The sequence below is a fragment of the Lampris incognitus genome, chromosome 2 (genome assembly GCF_029633865.1).
Source record: "Lampris incognitus isolate fLamInc1 chromosome 2, fLamInc1.hap2, whole genome shotgun sequence".
Lineage (NCBI taxonomy): Eukaryota > Metazoa > Chordata > Actinopteri > Lampriformes > Lampridae > Lampris > Lampris incognitus.
Genome location: NC_079212.1, coordinates 145992369 through 146009785, shown reverse-complemented (window position 1 = coordinate 146009785; position 17417 = coordinate 145992369). Strand labels below are relative to the sequence as shown.

At 49.1% G+C, this 17417-nt stretch overlaps 1 protein-coding gene across 1 annotated transcript in view; it reads left to right on the top strand.

The window, feature by feature from the left end:
• Positions 1–2562: 2562 nt before the first annotated feature.
• megf6b (multiple EGF-like-domains 6b) overlaps positions 2563–17417 on the top strand; it is a 238777-nt gene continuing 223922 nt past the window's right edge. Inside the window, exons 1-3 of the mRNA XM_056273072.1 lie at positions 2563–2893; positions 5497–5631; positions 7790–7899. Coding sequence (XP_056129047.1) covers positions 2796–2893; positions 5497–5631; positions 7790–7899 — 343 coding nt within the window. The 5' untranslated portion in view covers positions 2563–2795. The remainder of the gene's footprint in view (positions 2894–5496; positions 5632–7789; positions 7900–17417) is intronic.

The following is a 17417-nucleotide window of genomic DNA, read 5'->3' as shown; positions in this document are numbered from 1 at the left end:
TCGCCGCACTCTTCTCCTCCATACCTGCCAGAGATGAGCAGGGAGGACCCAGCTCCTCATGACACATACAGAAGGGTGGCTTTGTTTTCATGAATTTATTCTTATGTGTACATTTTGTTTGATTGTGCTGATCGCCCGGTCGTTTACAGGTATACCAAACAAAACATTTTCTTTTGCAGTGTTTCTCCACCCAGTCCTCAAGGACCCCCCCCATCCTGCATATTGTCTTTGCAACCCTGAATAGGTACCTGTTTGTAGTTATTCAACCAATCAGCAATGAGTTTTGTCAGACGTCGCACACCTTGCATAATTAAGTGCTGCGAGATGATTGGTTGAGTAAGTACAAGCAGGGCCACCTATGCAGGGTTACCATGAAAACCTGCAGGATAGGGGGTCCTTGAGGACTGGGTTGAGAAACACCGGATTAGAGAAATGAACAAGTTTAGGCCATAAGCAATCACGCACATCTTCCCCAAAAGCATCAGCAAACTGACATTCGTGAAACAGTGGATCAGCCGTCCATGTTTGATCTGCCTTCATCTCCTGCCTGCGTCCGCGCTGCGCAGAGCGGGAAAGCGTCGCCCAAATGACGTAAAATACTGCCGTAAAGCGTGTGGTTTGCGACACGACGAAATAAACGCCGGAGCTTAACGTGACGTTTTCTGCCGTCTCGGGGTATCTATCGTCACGTGGCACCCAGCTTGGCTGACGGACGTGAGGGGAGCTGGAGTACAAGAGCCACTCTGTCACATGGAAGTCGTCATAATAGTGGGACGGTCACGGACGTGTGGACTCGCTAGAGGCTTGGCTAACGGGTCGGACCCTCTAGGCCAGTGGGTCTCAACCTTTTTGAGGTCCTGGACCCCCTGCGTATTTTTGATCTACCCTGAGGACCCCGCCACCTGATCTTGGGGGAGGGGGGTTGCAATTTGATAGAAACCGTAGAAACTGCATTTTAAATTGCATTATAGCATTTATTCACTCTTTGGGGAAAAAATAAGAGCTTTCAGTTGTAACTTAGATATAGTTAACAAAACAGGATTCTTATGCAGTAACTTTCAGATATATGTAACAAAACAGAATATGTATTCAGTAACTTTCAGATATATGTAACGAAACAGAATATGTATTCAGTAACTTTCAGATATATGTAACAAAACAGAATATGTATTCAGTAACTTTCAGATATATGTAACAAAACAGAATATGTATTCAGTAACTTTCAGATATATGTAACAACACAGAATATGTATTCAGTAACTTTCAGATATATGTAACAAAACAGAATATGTATTCAGTAACTTTCAGATATATGTAACAAAACAGAATTTTTATGCAGTAACTTTTAACAATGCAAACGGGAGCGAGATCTCTTATTAAAATACAATAAATTACACTTGTGAAACAGATGTAATTAGAGAAAAAAGTCCTGTTACCCTTTATAGTTTCGGTAGATAAAGGTCTCAGTCACATTTGAGTCAAATAATCCTATTTCTATAAATGTCACAGGATCTTTTCTTTAAAGATATTTTATTTTCACGGACCCCTTGCAATTACACCACGGACCACTAGGGGTCCGCGGACCCCCGGTTGAGAAACACTGCGTTTAGTAGACTGGTTCGCGCAGTCGCCCCGGGTTCGCGTCCCGGCTGCGGCGGATTCCCCCCCCCCCCCCCCCCCGACTTCGCTACAATATCAACTGTGAAATATTCGAGGGGGTCTTTCTGAAAACTGGTTTTGGTTTGACCTTACTTGACGTTGGTTTGACCTTACTTGACGTTGGTTTGACCTTACTTGACGTTGGTTTGACATGCATTCGTGATGAACCTCAGCAGGATTGTTAAACGTGGTATTTTTGCATATGTAAGCAGATATCGCGATACACGATTCTTCTTCTTCTTCTTCTTCTTCTTCTTCTTCTTCTTCTTCTTCTGCGTCTTCGTCGTTGGTCGTCGTCTTCCGGTCTACTCCGTTTCTCCGCCGCGGCGGATTTTCCAGTTTCCGTCGGTACCCCGTGAGGGCACAGCGCCGTTGTTAACCCGGGCCTCGACCGGTCCGGTACGGCCTCGCCGGTGTGCCGAGTGATTTAGTGACGTCTTACGCCGGGTGCCTTGCGGTCACCACACGAACCCCGTGGCCGGGCCGCAGGCGAAGGAGGCGCTGGACGCCGTCCCAGCATTCGTGGCCTGCGGCCCTGCCTGAGCCTCTGTCGCGGTACGCGGTGATGTGACGCGACCCCCCGGTTATCGCGGTGCTAACACGTGGCCGTGGCTCACGGCTCCAAAACAGTTTGGGAATCCCTGATTTTCAGCAACCAAAAAAAAGGGGGGGGGGAAAGTGACGCGTTTGCTGCGGGAAAAGGGTCAGCGGCGATGGGAAGTACGCGTGACCTGCGGTAAATCGGCAGCCGCGTAAAACCGCCGGAATGCTCCTTTAAATAGGTAACGCTACACCGCCCCCACCCCCACCCCCCCGCGTCCTCATCGGGCTGGTGCAGGAGTGACGGAGGTTCAAGCGTACTCCCGGAGTGTCCCGGCGCGTCCGTCCGGGTTGTGATGGCGGGGCTGGTGGCGTGGGTCCGTTTCTCCGCAGCTGGTTCTGTGCCGCGGCTTTAAGGCGGTGCAGGCGGAGCCCTGGCGGCGCGCTGCTGCGCTGCTGTACGCGGAGTTGTGCGGGGCAGCGCGGTGAGAGCATGACCTCGTCCTGAGCGCAGCGGACCGGACCGGACCGGAGGACTGATCGGCAGGATTTATTACCGCTCAACTGGGCTGCTCTCAGTCCGACAGGACGAAGACATGGACGGACGTGCTCTGCTGTTACTTTGCCTGCTCTTCATCCGAGCGGAGGCTGTCTCATCCCGGTATAACGCCGCCACCCCTCTCCAGCCCTACATGTGAGTACTCACCCTGCTGCACAGGTTATAGCGCTCATATGTCATGCGGCATAAGGACGTTTTACCTGCACAATCATGCAGTATCAAGCGATCGGGTCAACCGAGTTACGCGTTATAAAGCGCCTTTCTAGCTGCAACAGCCACTCAAAGCGCTTTACTATTAATTAATACACACACACACACACACACACACACACACACACACACACACACACACGCTTCCCTCTTTAGTGAATGAGTTGCCTTTTGAAAATAATTTCACTGCTCAGTAAGATGACCCAAGCAGCTAAACACACACACACACACACACACACACACACACACACACACACACACATTGTGTGTTTGTGTGTGTGTGTGTGTGTGGTTTAACTCCACATGCACAAGCTTGTTGTAAGAGATCCCGGAGCAGCCGCAGACTCCCCGGCAGGTTTCGGAGGAAACCAAGCTCCGTGTGTAAAGGTGTATTTTGTACATTTCTGAGAGTTTCACCAGACCACAAGATGACAGGTCTTCCGCGAGATGCTGGAGGTCTCTGTTCTCTCCTGCACACATTCCACCATCTGAGCTGGCTTCATGACTCCACTGTGATCCTGCTGATTACAGCCTACGTTATACCTCCAGTCTGACTCAGAGGACCGACGCCGTGTCCAACACTCCCGGAGTGAAGCTCCAGTCTGGGTGACGGGCATCGTAAACCTGCAGAAGTCCATCCGTCCATTATCCACCCACTTGTCCTGCACTCAGGGTTGCGGGGATGCTGAAGCCTATCCCAGCAGTCATTGGCCGGCAGGCAGGGGGGACACACCGGACAGGCCGCCAGACCATCACACAGGGCCAACACACACACATTCACACCTAGGGACAATTTAGTAATGCCGAGTCACCTGACCTACATGTCTTTGGACTGTGGGAGGAAACCCACACAGACACGGGGAGAACATGCACACTCCACACAGAGGACGACCCGGGACGACCCACCAAGGTTGGACTACCCCGGGGCTCGAACCCAGGACCTTCTTGCTGTGAGGCGACCGCGCTAACCTCTGCGCCACCGTGCCGCCCATAAACCTGCGGAAAGGTCCTGAGTAATTGTCTCTTACCATGTTTAGTTAGTTTCTCCGTGGCCCTTCCAACCTCGTGGGTTGATGTGACTCGTACAGCATCTTCGAGTCAGTTTCCTGAACTGGTGATTGTGGGTTATCTGAGAGAAGCAGCTCCAATGAAATGTTATTTATACCGCCTTAAATCAGAGTCCAGTCCCAGAGGGTTTTGTACTCACATGAAGCGCTCCATCAGATAAAGATAGAATAAACAGGTGTCAGTGACAACCCGCTATCCTAGACCCTCGGTTCAGATGGGCAAAAGCTCAACAGAAAAGAAAGAAAAGCGGGGGGGGGAAATGGGGGGGGGGGCCTTAAAAAGCAACAAGTGTCAGGCTGAAATCCTTCCTGGAGATCTTCCAGAGGAGAAAATGATTAAAAGATCAGGTTGCCTGTTGGAAACTTGGACTTTACAATGCCGATCAAATGGATGTCAGCAGCACCTACGACAGTCTGGAGGAGGTTTAGAAGAGCCTCGTCCCACCTGCAGGCAGACGGACGGACAGACGGGCCGGGTCCATCTGAAATACCACACGGACGGCACACAGCCCTGTGTGGTAGGTACAAACCTGTCTGTCTGATGTTCAGCAGGTTCCTCTGGAAGGCTGCCGTGATGTGGAAACCGTTTCGGTGCTTTTAACGTCCATTAGTCCCGTCTCCAGATTTATATAAATACCAAACGTCAGTGCAGTTTTTCACTCCTCTGCTTTTGCTTTCAAATAAATATTTGGTTTAAGATTAACTGCAGGCAGTGTCTTGTGCGTTACCGCCTGGTCTTCCTTTTGGATGTTTTCCCCCTTTTTCTCCCCAACTGTACTTGGCCAATTACTCTTGTGAGCCGTCCTGGTCTCTGCTCCACCCCGTCTGGCGGTCCCCGGAGGGCTGCAGACTACCACATGCCTCCTCCCACACATGTGGAGTCGCCAGCCGCTTCTTTTCACCTGACCGTGAGGAGTTTCACCAGGGAGACGTAGCACATGGGAGGATCACGCTATTCCCCCCCAGTCCCCCGCCCCCCAAGCAGGCACCCCGACCGACCAGAGGAGGCGCTAGTGCAACGACCAGGACACACACCCACATCCAGCTTCCCACCTGCAGACACGGCCATGGGTGTCTGCAGGGACGCCCGACCAAGCCGGAGGTAACACGGGGATTCGAACCGGCGATGCCCGTGTTGGTAAGCAACGGAATAGACGCCGACCTGGTTTTCTGAGGAGGTAAAAGCACCTTTAAAGAATTCCCCCGGAGTCTTTAAAATGCCCTGAACACAGACAGCAGAGAGAAGCTGGTGGTTCTGCTCTGGGGTTCTTCGGCACTGGTGATGCTGATTCCCGCACGGCATCACAGCGCTGGCTTGTGCCACAAGGCCCTCATCCGTCCATCCATCTGTGTTTCGCTGTTACTTTTCCTGCAGCCGTCACAAACGGCTCTGATGCCGTCTGTAGGTCTGTGAGACGGCGGCGAGATGTTCTGAATGTTGGTGTCCTGGTTCCCTTTCAGGCCCAACGTGTGTGAGGAGAGAGAGGTGACGCTGGTGGCCCAGAGGCAGCCGTGTGTTCAGGCCTTCACACGCATGGTCAAGACATGGAAGCAAGGCTGCCCGGGACAGAGCTGGTGTATGGGATACGAGAGGAGGTGAGTAATACACCCTGTCTGTCTGTCTGTCTGTCTGTCTGACCGTTTGTCTGTCTGTGTATCTGTCCATCTGTCTGTCTGTCAATCTATCTGTCTGCCCATTTGTCTGTCTGTCTGCCTGCCTGCCTGCCTGTCTGTCTATCTATCTGCCTGCCTGTCTGTCTGTCTGTGTGTATCTGTCCATCTGTCTGTCTGTCCGTCCGTCTGTCTGTCCATCTGTTTGTCCGTCTGCTGTCTGTCTGTCCATCTATCTGTCTGCCTTTCTGTCTGTCTGTCTGCCTTCCTGTCTGTTTGTCTGTCTGTCCATCTATCTTTCTGTGTCCCATCTATCGGTCTGTGCGTCTATCTGTCTGTCTCTCTGTCTGGCTGTCTGCCTGTCTGTCTGTCTGTCATTCTGTCTGTATGTCAGTGTGTCTTTATGTGTTGCTGTGTGAGTAGGAAACGTGTGTGTGTTGATGTTACACCACCAGTATGGTCACACGTGGTTCTGACCACCTCTGATTCTGGTTTGGGTGATCAGGTCCTCGCTCCGTCCTGGATATGTTCACATCTGTATTCTCATCTGTCAGGGTGTGACCCGGGTGTGACCCGCTCACCTGTCACCTGTCATAATGTCAGGTATCAGGCATGTGGGGGAGGCTGGCTGGTCTTTTCAAAAGTTTTCCATTTGAACGGTGGTGTTTTGGTTTTCTTATTTATTTCAATAATCTTCCCTTGGGCAGTGAAACCAAACACGTTGACCGTTGCTGAATTCTCTCCCTGAGCAGGAGGAGGTCCACCCTCCTCATCTCCTCTCTGCCTTTACTGAGCCTCCTCATCTCCTCTCTGCTCTTACTGAGCAGGAGGAGGTTTAGCCTCCTCGTCTCCTCTCGGCTCTTACTGAGCAGGAGGAGGTTCAGCCTCCTCGTCTCCTCTCTGCTCTTACTGAGCAGGAGGAGGCCCATCTTCCTCATCTCCTCTCTGCTCTGACTGAGCCAGAGGAGGTCCATCCTCCTCATCTCCTCTCTGCTCTTACCTAGCAGGATGAGCTTCATCCTCCTCATCTCCTCTCTGCTCTTACTGAGCCAGAGGAGGTCCATCCTCCTCGTCTCCTCTCTGCTCTTACTGAGCAGGAGGAGGTTCAGCCTCCTCATCTCCTCTCTGCTCATACCTCGTCATCTCTCTCTTGTTCTGTAATCAAGCCTCTCTTGGCCTGTCACACAGTAAAATGTAAGGTGTAGCCCTCACTTGACGGTGTTAGCGGCTAATTTAAACGCTGGCGTCCCCGAGGCCGAGACCCCCGCCCCGTCTCTGTGACTCAGCCTCAGAGGGGTCTTTCTGGGCCTGCTGGCATTCTCCATATATTTACCAAGTGACAGAGTCAGAAGCTTTGAAGGGGGCCAAAGCCTCAATTACCCGCCGTAAACAAACCGTTTTCCCGCGGTGGTTAATGACCGTGTAGTGGTGAGAAGGATGCTAAAGTACAGGGACTCGCACCGTAGTCTGGATCAGTCTGTCAGTCACACACATTAACACGAGGACTTAAAGCAGCACTGGGAAAACAGACTACGGGAGAAGTGGGAAAACTATCAGCTGATTACCGGTTAACATTTGTGTGTTGTTATTTTTTTCTCCTAATCGGTTTATCCAAGTCAGGTTACAACTCAACAGCTACATGCAAAACAAACAAACAAACAAATAAAGAATCAGTCATAGGGCGTCCAGGTAGCGTAGCGGTCTATTCTGTTGCCTACCAACACGGGCATCGCCTGTTCGAATCCCCGTGTGTTTCCTCCGTCTTGGTCGGGCGTCCCTACAGACACAATTGGGCGTGCCTACGGGTGGGAAGCCGGATGTGGGTATATGTCCTGGTCGCTGCACTAGTGCCTCCTCTGGTCAGTCAGGGCGCCTGTTCGGGGGGGAAGGAGAACTGGAGGCAATAGCGTGATCTTCCCACGCGCTACATCCCCCTGTGAAACTCCTCACTGTCAGGTGAAAAGCAGCGCGCACACACAAACACACACACATTAACATACTCGCACTGTCTTACATGAGCGTCCAACAAACATCTTGTGTGTAGTTTGTGGGTGTGTGATCATTAGCAATGTTTCGTAGCTGGTGCAATAAATAAATAATAAATAAATACATGGCTTTGACTTGAATTGTGTTGTGCTGACAGGACGGCGTACTACACTGCCTACAGACAAGTGTACAGACAGGACTACCAGAACGTGTACAGGTGCTGTCCTGGATGGTCTCAGCTCAACGGAGAGGCCGGCTGCCTTTACCGTAAGTCACTTCTCAGCTTTCCACATGTTCAGAGCTGGATGTTCAGGTCTTCATGACACATGTTCAGAGCTGGATGTTCAGGTCTTCATGACACATGTTCAGAGCTGGATGTTCAGGTCTTCATGACACATGTTCTGAGCTGGAGGTTCAGGTCTTCATGACACATGTTCAGAGCTGGATGTTCAGGTCTTCATGACACATGTTCAGAGCTGGAGGTTCAGGTCTTTATGACACATGTTCAGATCTTTAGGACACATGATCAGAGCCAAATGTTCGGGTCTTTATGACACATGTTCATAGCTGGATGTTTAGGTCTTCATGACACATGTTCAGGTCTTTATGAAACATGTTCAGAACCGGATGTTCAGGTCTTTACGACACATGTTCAGAGCTGGTTATTCAGGTCTTCATGACACATGTTCATAGCTGGATGTTTAGGTCTTCACGACACGTTCAGGTCTTCATGACATATGTTCAGAGCCGGATGTTCAGGTCTTTATGACACACGTTCAGAGCTGGATGTTCAGGTCTTCATGACACATGTTCAGGTTTTTATGACACATGTTCAGAGCTGGATGTTCAGGTCTTTATGACACACGTTCAGAGCTGGATGTTCAGGTCTTCATGACACATGTTCAGGTTTTTATGACACATGTTCAGAGCTGGATGTTCAGGTCTTTATGACACACGTTCAGAGCTGGATGTTCAGGTCTTCATGACACATGTTCAGGTTTTTATGACACATGTTCAGAGCTGGATGTTCAGGTCTTTATGACACACGTTCAGAGCTGGATGTTCAGGTCTTTATAACATGTTCAGAGCTGGATGTTCAGGTCTTTATGACACATGTTCAGGTCTTCATGACACATGTTCAGAGCTGGATGTTCAGGTCTTCATGACACATGTTCAGAGCTGGATGTTCAGGTCTTCATGACACATGTTCAGAGCTGGATGTTCAGGTCTTCATGACATATGTTCAGAGCCGGATGTTCAGGTCCTCATGACACATGTTCAGAGCTGGATGTTCAGGTCTTCATGACACATGTTCAGAGCTGGATGTTCAGGTCTTCATGACACATGTTCAGAGCTGGATGTTCAGGTCTTTATGACACATGTTCAGAGCCGGATTTTCAGGTCTTCACGACACGTTCAGAGCTGGCAGTTCAGGTCTTTATGACACATGTTCAGAGCTGGATGTTCAGGTCTTCATGAAACATGTTCAGAGCTGGATGTTCAGATCTTCATGACATGTGTTCAGAGCTGGATGTTCAGGTCTTTATGACACATGTTCAGAGCTGGATGTTCAGGTCTTCATGACATATGTTGAGAGCCGGATGTTCAGGTCTTCACGACACATGTTCAGGTCTTCATGACACCTGTTCATAGCTGGATGTTCAGGTCTTCATGACACATGTTCGTAGCTGGATGTTCAGGTCTTCACGACACATGTTCAGAGCTGGATGTTCAGGTCTTTATGACACACGTTCAGAGCTGGATGTTCAGGTCTTCATGACACATGTTCAGGTTTTTATGACACACGTTCAGAGCTGGATGTTCAGGTCTTCATGACACATGTTCAGAGCTGGATGTTCAGGTCTTCATGACACATGTTCAGAGCTGGATATTCAGGTCTTCATGACACATGTTCAGAGCTGGATATTCAGGTCTTCGTGACACATGTTCAGAGCTGGATGTTCAGGTCTTTATAACACACGTTCAGAGCTGGATGTTCAGGTCTTTATGACACATGTTCAGGTCTTTAGGACACATGTTCAGAGCTGGATGTTCAGGTCTTCATGACACATGTTCAGAGCTGGATATTCAGGTCTTCATGACACATGTTCAGAGCTGGATGTTCAGGTCTTCATGACACATGTTCAGAGCTGGATGTTCAGGTCTTCATGACACATGTTCAGAGCTGGATGTTCAGGTCTTCATGACCCATGTTCAGAGCTGGATATTCAGGTCTTCATGACACATGTTCAGAGCTGGATATTCAGGTCTTCTTGACACATGTTCAGAGCTGGATGTTCAGGTCTTCATGACACATGTTCAGAGCTGGATATTCAGGTCTTTATGACACATGTTCAGAGCTGGATATTCAGGTCTTCATGACACCTGTTCGTAGCTGGATGTTCAGGTCTTCATGACACTCGTTCAGAGCTGGATGTTCAGGTCTTCATGACACATGTTCAGAGCTGGATGTTCAGGTCTTCATGACACATGGTCAGAGCTGGATGTTCAGGTCTTCATGACACATGTTCAGAGCTGGATATTCACGTCTTCATGACACATGTTCAGAGCTGGATGTTCAGGTCTTCATGACACATGTTCAGAGCTGGATATTCAGGTCTTTATTACACATGTTCAGAGCTGGATATTCAGGTCTTCATGACACCTGTTCGTAGCTGGATGTTCAGGTCTTCATGACACTCGTTCAGAGCTGGATGTTCAGGTCTTCATGACACCTGTTCAGAGCTGGATGTTCAGGTCTTCATGACACATGTTCAGAGCTGGATGTTCAGGTCTTCATGACACATGTTCAGAGCTGGATATTCAGGTCTTCATGACACATGTTCAGAGCTGGATATTCAGGTCTTCTTGACACATGTTCAGAGCTGGATGTTCAGGTCTTCATGACACATGTTCAGAGCTGGATATTCAGGTCTTTATGACACATGTTCAGAGCTGGATATTCAGGTCTTCATGACACCTGTTCGTAGCTGGATGTTCAGGTCTTCATGACACTCGTTCAGAGCTGGATGTTCAGGTCTTCATGACACATGTTCAGAGCTGGATGTTCAGGTCTTCATGACACATGGTCAGAGCTGGATGTTCAGGTCTTCATGACACATGTTCAGAGCTGGATATTCAGGTCTTCATGACACATGTTCAGAGCTGGATGTTCAGGTCTTCATGACACATGTTCAGAGCTGGATATTCAGGTCTTTATTACACATGTTCAGAGCTGGATATTCAGGTCTTCATGACACCTGTTCGTAGCTGGATGTTCAGGTCTTCATGACACTCGTTCAGAGCTGGATGTTCAGGTCTTCATGACACCTGTTCAGAGCTGGATGTTCAGGTCTTCATGACACATGTTCAGAGCTGGATGTTCAGGTCTTCATGACACATGTTCAGAGCTGGATGTTCAGGTCTTCATGACACATGTTCTGAGCTGGAGGTTCAGGTCTTCATGACACATGTTCAGAGCTGGATGTTCAGGTCTTCATGACACATGTTCAGAGCTGGAGGTTCAGGTCTTTATGACACATGTTCAGATCTTTAGGACACATGATCAGAGCCAAATGTTCGGGTCTTTATGACACATGTTCATAGCTGGATGTTTAGGTCTTCATGACACATGTTCAGGTCTTTATGAAACATGTTCAGAACCGGATGTTCAGGTCTTTACGACACATGTTCAGAGCTGGTTATTCAGGTCTTCATGACACATGTTCATAGCTGGATGTTTAGGTCTTCACGACACGTTCAGGTCTTCATGACATATGTTCAGAGCCGGATGTTCAGGTCTTTATGACACACGTTCAGAGCTGGATGTTCAGGTCTTCATGACACATGTTCAGGTTTTTATGACACATGTTCAGAGCTGGATGTTCAGGTCTTTATGACACACGTTCAGAGCTGGATGTTCAGGTCTTCATGACACATGTTCAGGTTTTTATGACACATGTTCAGAGCTGGATGTTCAGGTCTTTATGACACACGTTCAGAGCTGGATGTTCAGGTCTTCATGACACATGTTCAGGTTTTTATGACACATGTTCAGAGCTGGATGTTCAGGTCTTTATGACACACGTTCAGAGCTGGATGTTCAGGTCTTTATAACATGTTCAGAGCTGGATGTTCAGGTCTTTATGACACATGTTCAGGTCTTCATGACACATGTTCAGAGCTGGATGTTCAGGTCTTCATGACACATGTTCAGAGCTGGATGTTCAGGTCTTCATGACACATGTTCAGAGCTGGATGTTCAGGTCTTCATGACATATGTTCAGAGCCGGATGTTCAGGTCCTCATGACACATGTTCAGAGCTGGATGTTCAGGTCTTCATGACACATGTTCAGAGCTGGATGTTCAGGTCTTCATGACACATGTTCAGAGCTGGATGTTCAGGTCTTTATGACACATGTTCAGAGCCGGATTTTCAGGTCTTCACGACACGTTCAGAGCTGGCAGTTCAGGTCTTTATGACACATGTTCAGAGCTGGATGTTCAGGTCTTCATGAAACATGTTCAGAGCTGGATGTTCAGATCTTCATGACATGTGTTCAGAGCTGGATGTTCAGGTCTTTATGACACATGTTCAGAGCTGGATGTTCAGGTCTTCATGACATATGTTGAGAGCCGGATGTTCAGGTCTTCACGACACATGTTCAGGTCTTCATGACACCTGTTCATAGCTGGATGTTCAGGTCTTCATGACACATGTTCGTAGCTGGATGTTCAGGTCTTCACGACACATGTTCAGAGCTGGATGTTCAGGTCTTTATGACACACGTTCAGAGCTGGATGTTCAGGTCTTCATGACACATGTTCAGGTTTTTATGACACACGTTCAGAGCTGGATGTTCAGGTCTTCATGACACATGTTCAGAGCTGGATGTTCAGGTCTTCATGACACATGTTCAGAGCTGGATATTCAGGTCTTCATGACACATGTTCAGAGCTGGATATTCAGGTCTTCGTGACACATGTTCAGAGCTGGATGTTCAGGTCTTTATAACACACGTTCAGAGCTGGATGTTCAGGTCTTTATGACACATGTTCAGGTCTTTAGGACACATGTTCAGAGCTGGATGTTCAGGTCTTCATGACACATGTTCAGAGCTGGATATTCAGGTCTTCATGACACATGTTCAGAGCTGGATGTTCAGGTCTTCATGACACATGTTCAGAGCTGGATGTTCAGGTCTTCATGACACATGTTCAGAGCTGGATGTTCAGGTCTTCATGACCCATGTTCAGAGCTGGATATTCAGGTCTTCATGACACATGTTCAGAGCTGGATATTCAGGTCTTCTTGACACATGTTCAGAGCTGGATGTTCAGGTCTTCATGACACATGTTCAGAGCTGGATATTCAGGTCTTTATGACACATGTTCAGAGCTGGATATTCAGGTCTTCATGACACCTGTTCGTAGCTGGATGTTCAGGTCTTCATGACACTCGTTCAGAGCTGGATGTTCAGGTCTTCATGACACATGTTCAGAGCTGGATGTTCAGGTCTTCATGACACATGGTCAGAGCTGGATGTTCAGGTCTTCATGACACATGTTCAGAGCTGGATATTCAGGTCTTCATGACACATGTTCAGAGCTGGATGTTCAGGTCTTCATGACACATGTTCAGAGCTGGATATTCAGGTCTTTATTACACATGTTCAGAGCTGGATATTCAGGTCTTCATGACACCTGTTCGTAGCTGGATGTTCAGGTCTTCATGACACTCGTTCAGAGCTGGATGTTCAGGTCTTCATGACACCTGTTCAGAGCTGGATGTTCAGGTCTTCATGACACATGTTCAGAGCTGGATGTTCAGGTCTTCATGACACATGTTCAGAGCTGGATATTCAGGTCTTCATGACACATGTTCAGAGCTGGATATTCAGGTCTTCTTGACACATGTTCAGAGCTGGATGTTCAGGTCTTCATGACACATGTTCAGAGCTGGATATTCAGGTCTTTATGACACATGTTCAGAGCTGGATATTCAGGTCTTCATGACACCTGTTCGTAGCTGGATGTTCAGGTCTTCATGACACTCGTTCAGAGCTGGATGTTCAGGTCTTCATGACACATGTTCAGAGCTGGATGTTCAGGTCTTCATGACACATGGTCAGAGCTGGATGTTCAGGTCTTCATGACACATGTTCAGAGCTGGATATTCAGGTCTTCATGACACATGTTCAGAGCTGGATGTTCAGGTCTTCATGACACATGTTCAGAGCTGGATATTCAGGTCTTTATTACACATGTTCAGAGCTGGATATTCAGGTCTTCATGACACCTGTTCGTAGCTGGATGTTCAGGTCTTCATGACACTCGTTCAGAGCTGGATGTTCAGGTCTTCATGACACCTGTTCGTAGCTGGATGTTCAGGTCTTCATGACACTCGTTCAGAGCTGGATGTTCAGGTCTTCATGACACATGTTCAGAGCTGGATGTTCAGGGCTTTAGGACAGCTGTGGTGAGTCTCCTACTGTTCAGTGTAAACAGGAGAGGATGTGGGTACGTCTGAAACATGTTTCTGAGGTGTGAATGCCACACGTCTGAGGGTCTGGCCCGCCCCAGCCTGAGGGGCCTGAGGGGGGGGGGTGGCAGGAGGAAGGCCACACTTCAAACATGGCCCCACCCGGAGGGCACACAGACCTGAATGGACCGGCTTTTAGGCAGGGGTCAGAAGGTCAAGAGGTGCTTAGTACATACAGACTCTTCCGCAGCTGTTATCAGTCAGCGGGGATCTGACGGGGGAGGTGTGTGATGCCGCAGGTCCGTGACTAACTGCTGAAATTGATTTTGAAATTGGATTTGCATTGTAATGTCCTGGTCTTACATCCAGTATTAAAACAGGGGGATCTGGTCTGAGGGGGATGTCTGAGCCCTGAGTGAACCGACCAGAGCTAATCCCTCTTGTACTTTTGGCTGGGAAAACTTTGTTGTCACTGCTTTGGGAATGCCGGGACCTTCCTGCTCGGCTGGACGGCTTCTGTTTAGTGTTGAATGCTGTTTTTTTCCCCCCTCAAATGTTTCCTGGGAATCTGTTTTAATCTTGGCTCTCCTCTACGTGGTCGCGGCTCTCCTCCGGCTCACAGGTGTGATCCTGGGACACAGCGGTCCAGGTCGGGGGCTCGTATCCCAACCTAGCCACGCTCCGGCTCCCCAACACAATCCCTAAGCACCCAAAGTGCAGGCCACGGAACGTAAAACTAAAGAGGATCCGCAGACGGGGTCTCTAATCCGTACAGCCCTCTGGAGGAGGTGGCAGAGCTCCTGTAGGTCTCACTGCAGCTCATCTCCCTCTGGATAAGCCTCAGCCTCACATCGCTGCGTGCGGACCGCCCCCCTTTTGATGGGATTTTAAAGGCATTGATCCACATCACATAGCCGGCATACCTTGAATGGCAGCCTGGCAAAGCACTCCTGTAAACAGCCTGGACGTCACTGTCGCCAACACAAAACGGTTCCCAGTTCTTCATCCCAGTGCCCAAACTGGGACCAAGCCCTCGGTATGGTTACAAGTAGGGACGTCCCAGTCAAGCTCTTTTTTTTTTTTTTTTTGTGTGCCTCTCATCCAGTCGGGGTCATATAATATTGAGTATCTTCTTCTTTTTTAACCCCCCCCCCCCACTTTTCTACCCAGTTGTATCCAGCCCATTACCCCACTCTTTGAAGCCGTTCCGGTCGCTGCTCCACCCCCTCTGCCAATCCGGGGAGGGCTGCAGACTACCACATGCCTCCTCCAATACATGTGGAGTCACCAGCTGCTTCTTTTCACCTGACAGTGAGGAGTTTCACCAGGGGGGACGTAGCGCATGGGAGGATCACGCTACCCCCCCCCCCCCAATTCTCCCTCCCCCCGAACAGGCGTCCCGACCGACCAGACGAGGCGCTGCTAGTGCAGCGACCAGGACACATACCCACATCCGGCTTCCTACCCGCAGACACGGTCAGTTGTGTCTGTAGAGACGCCCGACCAAGCCGGAGGTAACGCGTTGATTTGAACCGGTGAGCCCCGTGTTGGTAGGCGACGGAATAGATCGCCACGCCACCCGGACGCCCCTCAGGTCATATAATATTGAGTGTCTTCTGATACTGATTCATATGTTCCTACATAACACAGCCACACTGTCACATGTGAAGTACATTATAGTTAGTAAAACCAGTTGATGACTGAAAAGCTCCACATAGAGGGAAAAAAAAGTAACCCCTTAATTCAATTCAATTGTATTGTCATTAACACAGTGTGCAGGATCATATGTAAATGAAAGCAAGGCTGCAGCTTCACCCATATGGTGCGGGGAGGGGGTACATAGGGACACACATGGCATAAAATACAGACAAAAACACAAAGATATCAACATATGTACATACTTACAATGAATGAGGTAGTGTATATCTGAGGTATTTGCAACAGAACTGTGCAAGTAGCATTGTAAACATGGTAGCAGTGAAGAAGAAAGTCATTAAAGTGCAGAAACGGGGGGGTCAGAGGGGAGGGATCAGGGTGTGAGTGTTGGTAAGTGAGAGAAGATGGAAGGGAGTGTGCATATGTGTGTGTGTAGGGTTCAGCGGGGCTCAGTTAGAAGGGGGTGGGGGTGGCATGTGTGTGTAAGTGAGTGAGTAGAGTTCAGCGGGTAGCCAGGTTCAGATGGGTAACGGCGTGGGGGAAGAAGCTGTTTTCTGAGCCTGGTAGTAGTACCTCCCAGAGGGTGGGGGGGCAGGCCAGTGTTGGGGTGGGTGGGATCTCTACTGATGCTGAGAACTCTGTGCAAGCAGTGTTCATGATAAATGTCTTCTAGGCAGGGAGCTGGGTACCGGTGATATGCTGGGCAGCCTTGACAACCCGCTGCAGATCTTTCTGGTCTGCGGATGTGCAGTTCCCGTACCACACTGAGATGCAGCTAGTTAGGATGCTCTCTATGGCGCAGTGGTAGAAGTTGAAGAGTATTTTGGGAGATAGGCGGGCGCTCTTCAGCCTCCCCAGGAAATATAGGTGTTGTTGGACCTTCTTCACAATGAAGTGGGTATTTGATGTCCAGAGGTCCTCATGATGTGGACTCCAAGAAATTTAAAGCCTGGAACACGCTCCACTTCAACCCTGTTGATATGGTATATGAGAGAGTGGCTGCAATTTTTGGACTTCCTGAAGTCCATGATCAACTCCTTCGTCTTCTGCCCATTGAGGATGAGATTGTAGGAGGTGCACGATGATATGAGGTGCTGAATCTCGTCCCTGTAGGCTGTCTTGTCATTGTTAGTAATTAAGCCTACAACTGTGGTGTCGTCCACAAACTTGATTATTGGGTTTGAGCAGTGAATTGGCAGGCAGTCGCGGATAAAGAGGGAGTAGAGGAGGGGGCTCAGAACACAGCCTTGAGGGGCACCTGTGCTGAGGGTCAGGGTGAAGGCAGTGTGGTTGCCTAACCTAACAGACTGAGGTCTGTTGGTCAGGAAGTCCAGGGTCCAGTTACAGAGGGAGGGATTAGAGCCAAGGGAGAGGAGTTTGGTGGTTGTCTCGGAGAGGATGATGGTGTTAAAGGCAGAGCTGTAATCAGTGAACAGCATCTGGATGCATGTGTTTTTATATTCCACGTGGGTCAGGGCAAAGGGCAGAGCAATGGCAATGGCATCCTCCTCAGACCTTTTGGGACAGTAGGCGAATTGATGTGGGTCAAGTGGGGGGGGGTAGTGTCTTGGACGTAGGCCAGGAAAAGTCTCTCAAAGCACTTCATGGCAGTGGGTCGGTAGCCATTCAGACATGTGGGTGATGATT